This window comes from Muscardinus avellanarius (assembly GCF_963383645.1).
Source record: "Muscardinus avellanarius genome assembly, chromosome: 14".
Lineage (NCBI taxonomy): Eukaryota > Metazoa > Chordata > Mammalia > Rodentia > Gliridae > Muscardinus > Muscardinus avellanarius.
Genome location: NC_137800.1, coordinates 83,132,567 through 83,142,949, shown reverse-complemented (window position 1 = coordinate 83,142,949; position 10,383 = coordinate 83,132,567). Strand labels below are relative to the sequence as shown.

General features: G+C 52.3%; 1 protein-coding gene across 2 annotated transcripts in view; it reads right to left on the bottom strand.

The window, feature by feature from the left end:
• Positions 1 to 216: 216 nt before the first annotated feature.
• The window catches only part of SLC22A23 (solute carrier family 22 member 23), a gene marked incomplete at both ends in the record, with an annotated part of 209,383 nt that continues 199,216 nt past the window's right edge, over positions 217 to 10,383 (bottom strand). For both annotated transcript variants that reach the window (XM_080710883.1, XM_080710884.1), the window contains one exon: positions 217 to 574. In XM_080710883.1, the coding sequence (XP_080567009.1) occupies positions 217 to 574 (358 nt within the window). The remainder of the gene's footprint in view (positions 575 to 10,383) is intronic.

Below are 10,383 nucleotides of genomic sequence, written 5' to 3'. Positions count from 1 at the left end.
GTCCAATGAGTCTGTTTCCTCAAACTCACTCCTCGGACTTTTGGAAAGACAGAATTTCCCCACACCAGTTGAAAGCCTCATGATCGGTGGCGTCAGCAGCAGAGTTGGACTTTCCCACCCCTGGCCATGTGTCCGCTCCCTGGTCTGTAAACCTGTGCCCAGACTCCCCGCAAGCCTTTGGGCCCCAGGGGCCTGGCAGGATGGTGGCCCGGCCGGCTACATGGACTTCATGCCGTTGGCTGTGGCACCCTCAGGCAGCCCGTCACCCGCGGCGGCCACGTCGTGCAGGCCCGAGTAGTCTTTGAGCTCAGCGTTGGTGAGCAGGAGCGGCTGCTCGCCCTTCTTGTGCGGCAGGAGCGGCTGCCTGGTGTAATGCTCCCCGTTGGAGATGTTCTCCGGCAGGTTCTGGTTCCTACTCTCGGGCAGCAGGAGGATGCAGATGATGCAGATGAGTGTGCAGCAGGCAAAGATGATGTGGTGCAGGAAGTAGCCTTTCTGGTTGTGCAGCTCGATGATGGGCGCGGTCAGCATGCCAAAGCCCGCGCTGGCCAGAACCAGCCCCAGCCCACCGCACCTGCGGGGCGGGAGAAGCACATGGGTTAGTGGGGCGGGCACGGGGAGGCGTCTGCGGGGCGGGCACCCCCGCAACACAGTGGCCCACGGTGGGGATCGGGTTTGATGGGACCACGGAGGCCACATGAGACTGGTGCTGTGGTTAAACCTTCAGATTTGTAAACTGATAGATGGCCTCTGGAGGTGAGGCTTTGGGGAAGAATTAGGATTAGATGTGGCAGTGGTAGGGGACGCTTCATGATGGCAGAGGTGGCTTTAGAAGGAAAGGAAGAGAGATCTGAGTTAGCCTGCTTCTTCTGTCTCATCCTGAGACATACACTGCAGCCCTGATCTTTGAAGACCAAACCCAGAGCACAAGACATCTATCTCCACTCCTCTGCCAAGAATCCCAGAGGGAACGCACACGCAACACTTGCAAAATCCCCTATGGCTCTAACTTCTACTTTGACCTAAAACCGTATTACTAAGGTTAAAGGGGTAAGTTGAGTGGCCATTACTGTGGTGCTTGGTGGCAGGCCAGGCTGGGAATGGCTGCCTGGGTCCCCAGGGGACTCACCAAAGGGACAATTGGAGGCAGTTTGTTGAGGAGGAGGAGGAGGAGGAGGGGGAGGAGGGGGAGAAGGAGGAGGAAGTAGAGGAGGAGGAGGAGGGGGAAGAGGAGGAGGAGGAGGAGGGGGAAGAGGAGGAGGAGGAGGAGGAAGTGGAGGAGAAGGAGGAGGAGGGGGAAGAGGAAGAGGAGGAGGAGGAGGGGGAGGAGGGGGAGGAGGAGGAGGATTGCTTGCCTAGCCCTGGAGTCCTGGGCAGAATGTAGAAGGATGTGAACTTCATCTGGTTTAATGAAGAACTTTCTTTTTTTGTGGCACTGGGGATTGAATCCAGGGGTATTTTACCTCTGAGCTACATCTCCAGCCCTATTTTATTTTAAACAGGGTCTAAGTTGTGGAGGGCTTTGCTATAAGTTGCTGAGGCTGGCGCAGACTTGAGATCTTCCTGCCTCAGCCTCCCAAGTACTGAGATCACAGGCATGCACCACCACACCTGGGTGTTTAAGGAAGAAATTTATAATAGAACTTCTCAAGGCTTCTTATGCACCACCTTGAATGAAGGGACATTTGTCCTTGGAAATCTGAGATGGGGCGCGGGGGTGGATTTTTATCTTTGAAGCAAATGATACACTAATTCTAAAATTTAATATGGAAATGCAAAGGACTCAGAATAGCCAGAATGATTTTGAAAAAGAACAAAGTTGGGAGAATTACCTTTTCAATTCAAAACTTACTATAAAAGTTACATTAAGTAAGGCAGTACGGTACTGGTGTGTCAACAGACAGATCCACGGGACAGAACAGTGAGTTCACATACAAACTTTACACTTATGGTCAACTGACTTTTGACAAAGGATAATTGAGTGGAGGAAAGGGCAGCTCTTCCATTAAGTAGAGCTGGCATAAGAAGATATTCATGTATAAAACAACGAAATTAGACCTTTATTTCATGTCACATACAAACATGAACTCAAAACAGATCATAGAACCTAAGCATGTGAGCTAAAACTATCATACTCAGAAAAGAAAGCAGAAAACCTTTGTAACTTTGGTCAGGCAGAGACCAGAAGCAGGATCCATAAAAGAAAAAGTTGATCAAGTGGACTTTGTTGAAATTAAACACTTCTCCCTTTCAAAAGACACATGCTTTAGAAAGAAAAGACAGTCCACAGAATGGGAGAAAATGTTTGCAAACATTTTATCTGTTAAAAGGACATGTGTCCAGAGTATATGAAGGACCCTCATAACTCAAAAAGATGACAGATAACTCAGTTTTAGAAATGGGCAAAAGATTTCAACAGACATTTCTCCAAACATACAAACAGGAAATGTCAGCAGAAGGTCACATCATTCATCACGGGAGAAATGCAAATGGAAGCCACTGCGCGTTACCACTCTGCGCCTGGGTTGGATGTGTAGAAACTGGAATCTTCATATGCTCATTACCTCTCTCTGCTGCTGGTTAATAAAAAATAGTGCGGCCGCTTTGGAAAACAGCTTGGCAAATTTATTTTAAAGGAAGGCGTGATGGCGCACATTTGTAATCCCAGCATTCGGGAGGCTGAGACAGGAGGATTGCCGGTTCTTGGCCAGCCCCAGCTACTCAGTGAGGCCCTCTGCAACTCAGGGAGACCGTGTTTCAAAATAAAGAATAAAAAATAGGGCTGGGGGTGTAGCTTGGAATGTAGAATGCCCCTGGGTTCCATCCCCAGTACTGCAAATAAATACATTCATATATACATACATACATACATAAACTTTTTTTTTTTTTTTTTGGTGGTACTGGGGTTCCTGGAAGCCCTTCTTCCTCCGGGCTACACTCCCAGACCTATTTTATATTTTTGAAACAGGGTCTCTTACACCAGCACGGCTGGCTTCGAACCTGTGCGATCCTCCTGTCTCCGCCTCCCAAGCGCGGGGATTACAAGCGTGCGCCACCATGCCCGGCTCATACATAAACTTTTGTGTGACCACCATGCCACATGGGAAGCAGATAGCACATGCCACATTTCACTTACAAAAACTTACAGGCAAATGCTCACTGCAACATTATTCACAAGAGCCCAAACTTAGAAACACTCCAAATGCCTAGATATATCATATGGGGCATTAGCCGTGAAGAGGAAGACAGAACCGACACCACGGATGAGCTGCAAAGCATGCCAAGTAATCGTTTGACTCCATTTATATGAAATGTCAGAAAAGGAGACTCTACAGGCACAGAAGGCAGATGAGTGGTTGCCTGGGCTGGGTGTGGAGTCAGGGAAGGGGCGTGAGGGGGCTTTGTGGGTTGACAGGAAGGGTTTATAAAGTCTAATGTGGTGGTTTCGCAGCACTAGAAAATTACCAAGTCACTGGATTGTAATTTAAAACATGAATATTATGGTGTGTAAATTAGGCCTCAAAGCGCTCTCCCTCAAACGCTTGCCAAGTGTGGTGGGCTGGGCCTTTCTCTGGTGCAAATCCCCACCACATTACCATAGGGGGCACTGTACCCCATACTGCAAGACCATCTTTTTCCCCTCAAAAATGCAAAGACTGGCCACATTTCCTCTCCACTGCTACCTGTTGCTGCTCAGGCCAGGATTTTGGTGGGAGTATAGTGGGCGGGAGAGGTTCCTGGGGATTAAACCTGGGGAAATTCTGCCTCTGAGCTACACTCCCAGCCCTTTTTAGTTTTCATTTAGAAACAGGGTCTTGCTAAGTTACTGCATGCTGCAGGCCAGGGTTAGTGCCCTGCTTACCATGGCATGGGGCAGCCAGCCCCCTGTGCCCAGGGTCTTGACGGGGCCTTTACAGGCCAGCCCTGGGTTGATGTGGGGCACAGGACCTGGGGCCCTCCCCCACTCCTGGGCACTGTGCATGTACCCCCCCCCCTCCAGTCAGCCCCGAGGAGGTCCACATTAGCATCTTCAAGTTCCTGCTGGGCAAGCCACAGAGCTGCTGTCTCCTGCTTGAACCTGCTTCCCCCCCCCCCCCCGAGTGCTCTTACTGTATCCTCAAGACACTCTGGTATTGCCCCCGACACTCACAGGGCACGCTTTCAAGGGCATAGTGAGGCTGTGCTCTGCACGGTGTCCCATCCACTGGCTGGCATGAGGACATTGCTTGGTGTTACAGTCAGATTCCTACGCTCCCTCTCATTCCCACCAACTAGTATTCTCACCCTCTGCCTTGAGGATAATGAGATGTCCCTTCTATGACCAGCTTATAAGAGACTCTTGGCCAGTGCTGATAAAACAAGAGGTCCCTGGGCCACAGTCTGCAAAGAGCTGAGGCCGTCAGTGCCCTGGCCCCAGGAGGAACTGGGTCCTGCCGCAGGTGACTTAACCTGAGAGAAGAGTGGGGCCGGGGCCCAGGCCCCTGACCCATAGACCCTGTGAGATAGCAGATGTGTGACAGTTCTCCAGCCTCAGCCATGAAACCCTGCACTCAGGTATGATAGGTCATCAGCGCTTTGCATTAGAAAGCTCAGGAAGAGGCTGGACAAAACTGTAGAAAAAGCCACACCACGGTGCCACTGGCCCATCATGGAGTCCAGCTGATGAGGAGCCATATTTCTGGGAGTGTCTTCCAGATACCGACCCCCTTCTCAGGCAGAGGGGCCCCAACCACCTGTTAAAGATACTCTATTTTTTTTTTTTTGCCAATATTTACCCACATGATTATTGTCTTTACCTGTCCATTAACCTTCCAAGGGCACAGAGATTATTTTCTACAGTATCAACCAGAACACACTGTTTGTACTTGATAAATATTGGATGCCTGCGGATGACCCTGGCTTCCTAGGTAGGAAGGTCAGCTCGCCCAAATGAATGGGACAGGTTAAATATAGATGGTCACTGCGAGGAGCAGAGAGAGGGCTTCCATCTGTCAGATGAATAATATAAGTGCCTAAAATAGCCAGTATTTCTGTGAAATCTGGCCCCTTCAGGAAGCCACAGGATGTTGGGAGGGATGTTATCAGAAGCCAGAGAGAATGTATGTGTTTGGGGTTGATACCAGTAACCTCCCTGGCTTCTGCCTGCCCTTCCTGGCACTGTGTGGACGGTGCCCTTGCTCACACAGGTTACTATGCAGGAAGGCAGAGGGCAGGGCCCCAGGAAGGGTGTGCGCAAAGCCAATGTTAAAGCATGAGGGCACAGCCCTGGTCAAGTCTCCTTGCATTAACCAGACAAATGGTATCAAATGAATAAGTGTTAATCATGTCAAATGAAATACATATATATTTGGCTTATGGTGCCTTAAAAAACCCTATTCAAAGCTGGGTATGGTGGCGCATGCTTGTAATCCCAGTACCTGGGAGGTTGAGATAGGAGGGTCTCAGGTTCGAGGCCAGACTCAGCTACTTAGGTCCTCTGCAACTTAGTGAGACCCTGTTTCCAAATAAAGAATTAAAAATCGGGCTGGGAATGTAGCTTGGAGGTAGCATGTCCCGGGTTCCATCCCTAGTAACTCAAAGAAAACCCCATGCACATCCATACGTGCGCGTATCATGCACAGTAAAGGTATCTATGATGTACACCGTGGAATACAGTTATGCCGTGCATCACATTTCGGCTAGTGATGAACTGCACAGACAGCAATGGGTCCATGAGAATGTGACGGAGCGGAAACATTCCCACCCCTGGGGGCCGTGCGGCTGTGGAGATGGAGCCATCATGACATCTAGCGCAATGCGTGACGCTACGGTGTAAACAAGCTGACTGTAGCGCCAGTGATCTAAAAGTACAGTAATACAGCCATGGATAGGACGTGATGGTAAATGGGTGCTACTGGTGGGTATATTTACTAGTTAGTGTGTCTACTATACTTTTTTTTGTAATCATTCAGGTGTACTTCTACTTTAAAAACCTTACTGTAGCTTGTAATCCCCGCGCTTGGGAGGCTGAGACAGGAGGATCGCACAGGTTTGAAGCCAGCCTCAGCTACTTAGTGAGGCTCTCAGCAACTTAGTGAGACCCTGTTTCCAAATAAAGTATAAAAAAAAAGGGTCTGGGAGTATAGCCCAGAGGTAGAAAGCCTCTGGGTTCCACCCCCAGTACCACCCCCCAAAAAAAACCCAAAAAACAAACAAACAAACAAAATACCTTACTGTAAATAGTGTTCTTTTATGCTTGCAGCAGCCTAATATGGGCCCCTTGATTAAATCCAGAGTGTGTGCAAGTGATTAACCTAGACCACCTAGCTTTACATAAGTGCAGTCTAGAATGTTTGCATGATAAAAATCAGCTAGTGACATATTTCTCCCAACATGCCTATGTCCAATGCATGACCACTTTTTTTTTTTTAACACAAGCCCTTTTCTTTTTTCTTTTTTAAATCAGGGTGCTTGAAATCATTCAGTAGCTTTAGGAAAAATTTTGCTGCAAGTTGGCATGCCACTTTTAGCTTTTTCTCTTCTGTAATGGCATGGTTTAAAGATATTAAGTTCCTTTTTCTCCTCTAAAATGCAGACTTTGACTAGGCACTTTCTGCTATTCTCTAGATTGTCACTAGATGGCAGCCCAGATCCATGTGTTCGTGCCAGAGATGCCTCAATTTATATAAAAAAGGGGAATTCTTTGTGCTTTAGAAGCACAAAAATTTAATATCTGTGTATCTTTATTTTAGTAGTAATTTTAAAATAATGATAAAGATATGGTAGACAGGGAGACTTATTATTAGAAGTAGCAAGCTTGAATTAAGAATTACAAAATCTTAGCCGGGTGTGGGGGCACACACTTGTAATCCCTGCTCTTGGGAGGCAGAGACAGGAGGATTGCGTAGGTTTGAAGCCAGCCGCGCTGGCTTAAGAGACCCTGTTTCCAAATAAAAAAGTATAAAAGTAGGTCTGGGAGTGTAGCCTGTAGGTAGAAGGGTTTCCAGGAACCCCGGTACCACCATAAATAAATAAATAAATATAAAAAAATGACAAAATCTTGATCTGTGTGTGGTAGTGCGCGCTTGTAATCCCAGGCTTGGGAGGCTAAGCCAAGAGGATCTTAGGTCCTCAGCCAGCCTCAGCTACTTAGTGAGGCTCTCTACAGCTTAGTGAGAACCTGTTTCAAAATAAAGGAGGTGTAACTCGGAGGTAGAATACCCTGGGTTCAATCCCCAGTACTGGAAAAAACAAAACAAAACAAAACAAAACACTTCAAATTGTTCTGAGACATGAAGATCATCATCTTGCATTTTTACACAAAAATAAACCTATTTTCACTTCCTCCTTTATATCTCTTAATTTGTCTTTACTATGTTTCTGTAAAGTTAAACAAATATTTATCTCAATTTTATCAGTTGTCATTTACTGAGCCCAGTCCCTTTCCATGTACACATAGTAGTCTCCCAGCATCCTTGGGGGTTGGTTCCAGGACTCAAATCCTTGAATGCTCAATTCCCTTATATGAAATGGTATAGTATTTGCATAGAACCTACAAACCTCCTCCCACCTTCTTTAAAACATCTCTAGCGGGCTGGGCACGCCAGATGGGGCCCTGGTCGCGGGACTCTGGGCCCCTGCCGAACTGCGCGTAGCACGCCAGACCCCTGGAGAAACCAGACCCAGTAAGACGCTGGGTTCTGGGCAGGGGTCGCGGGCTGGGCACGCCAGATGGGGCCCGGGTCGCGGGACTCTGGGCCCCAGGCAGAACTGCGAGTAGCACGCCAGACCCCTGGAGAAACCAGGCCCAGTAAGACGCTGGGTTCTGGGCAGGGGTTGCGCGGGGCGCACAAAAGCCGGGTCCCGGGTCGCGGGACTCTGGGCCCCTGCCGAAAGGCGCGTAGCACGCCAGACCCCTGGAGAAACCGGACCCAGTAAGACGCTGGGTTCTGGGCGGGGGTCGCGGGCTGGGCACGCCAGATGGGGCCCTGGTCGCGGGACTCTGGGCCCCTGCCGAACTGCGCGTAGCACGCCAGACCCCTGGAGAAACCAGACCCAGTAAGACGCTGGGTTCTGGGCAGGGGTCATGGGCTGGGCACGCCAGATGGGGCCCTGGTCGCGGGACTCTGGGCCCCAGGTCAAACTGCGAGTAGCACGCCAGACCCCTGGAGAAACAAGGCCCAGTAAGACGCTGGGTTCTGGGCGGGGGTCTAGCACAGGGCACGCCAGCTGGGGCCCGGATCGCGGGACTCTGGGTCCCGGCCGAACTGCGAGTAGCACGCCAGACCCCTGGAGAAACCGGGCCCAGAACAGAAAAAGATAAAGAAAAATATCGGAGAGGTGGTAAGAAAGCCGTTATGGATGCCAGGACACTGGAGATGCAGACAAAACTTATCTAAATGCGCTGGAACTTATGGAAAAATTCGCCGTGAAAGAGGACTGCTATTTCTCTATATTGTTAAGAATCTCAGACATCACATATAAGGAGAGAGTTTAGCGGAGACCAAGGAGAAATGCGGTGTTGAAAGAGTTCTTCGCGATGGTGGTGGAGACTTGTATTCAGGAGAAGCAGAAACCGGATCTTACCAACTTTATTTTTTTGGAGAAATTACACTAAATGTCGAATGCTACCATCACGCATGCTTAGGAACACTGGACAACTTTCAGAGTGGAAAAAGAGCCTGGGAAGGATTTGAAACGGTGGAGGCAGTGACAATGCCAGTGGCCAATATTCGGGGGAGGCAGAGATCTGATACATTACAACTGGAACCTTTGAAATAATAACCACAGAGACAGTGATCGGAACCTGCTGAGGGGTTAGGCGGGCGCCGGGGCCAGTGGCCGACATCGGAGCTTGCTGTGAGGCAAGGCCACTACTGAGGCCTCCGTGGCCGGGATTGGAACCTGCAGAGGGGTTAGACCGATGCTGGGGCCAGCGAGGCCGGCATTGGAGCCTGCCATGATGCAAGGCTTGTGCTAGGGCCGCCGAGGTCGGGTCCGGAACTTGCTGAGGGGTTAGGCCGGTGCTGGGGTCAGCGAGGCCGGCATCAGAGCCTGCCGTGAGGCAAGGCCAGTGTTGGGGCCCCCGAGGACGGGACCGGAGCCTGCTGAGGGGTTAGGCCGGTGCTGGGGCCAGCGAGGCTGGCATCAGAGCCTGCCATGAGGCAAGGCCGGTACTTGGGCCTCCGAGGCCAGGATAAGAGCCTGCCGAGGGGTTAGGCCGGTGCTGGGGCCTCCGAGGCCAGGATAAGAGCCTGCTGAGGGATTAGGCCGGTGCTGGGGCCAGCGAGGCCGGCATCGGAGCCTGCCTTGAGGCATGACCAGTGCTGGGGCCTCCGAGGCCGGGATCGGAGCCTGCCGAGGGGTTAGGCCGCTGCTGGGGCCAGTGAGGCCGGCATCGGAGCCTGCCTTGAGGCAAGGCCGGTACTGGGGCCTCCGAGGCCAGGACAAGAGCTTGCCGAGGGGTTAGGCCGGTGCTGGGGCCAGCGAGGTCGGCATCGGAGCCTGCCGTGAGGCATGACCAGTGCTGGGGCCTCTGAGGCCGGGATTGGAGCCTGCCGAGGGGTTAGGCCGCTGCTGGGGCCAGTGAGGCCGGCATCGGAGCCTGCCGTGAGGCAAGGCCGGTACTGGGGCCTCTGAGGCCGGGATCGGAGCCTGCCGAGGGGTTAGGCCGCTGCTGGGGCCAGTGAGGCCGGCATCGGAGCCTGCCGTGAGGCAAGGCCGGTACTGGGGCCTCCGAGGCCAGGATAAGAGCCTGCTGAGGGGTTAGGCCGGTGCTGGGGCCAGCGAGGCCGGCATCGGAGCCTGCCTTGAGGCAAGGCCGGTACTGGGGCCTCGAGGCCAGGATAAGAGCCTGCCGAGGGATTAGGCCAGTGCTGGGGCCAGCGAGGCCGGCATCGGAGCCTGCTGTGAGGCAAGGCCGGTACTGGGGCCTCCGAGGCCAGGATAAGAGCTTGCCAAGGGGTTAGGCCGGTGCTGGGGCCAACGAGGCCGGCAGCGGAGCCTGCCGTGAGGCATGACCAGTGCTGGGGCCTCCGAGGCCGGGATCGGAGCATGCCGAGGGGTTAGGCCGGTGCTGGGGCCAGCGAGGCCGGCATCGGAGCCTGCTGTGAGGCAAGGCCGGTACTGGGGCCTCCGAGGCCAGGATAAGAGTCTGCCAAGGGGTTAGGCCGGTACTGGGGCCAGCGAGGCCGGCATCGGAGCCTGCCTTGAGGCATGACCAGTGCTGGGGCCTCCGAGGCCGGGATCGGAGCCTGCCGAGGGGTTAGGCCGCTGCTGGGGCCAGCGAGGCCGGCATCGGAGCCTGCCGTGAGGCAAGGCCGGTACTGGGGCCTCTGAGGCCGGGATCGGAGCCTGCCGAGAGGTTAGGCCGCTGCTGTGGCCAGTGAGGCCGGCATCGGAGCC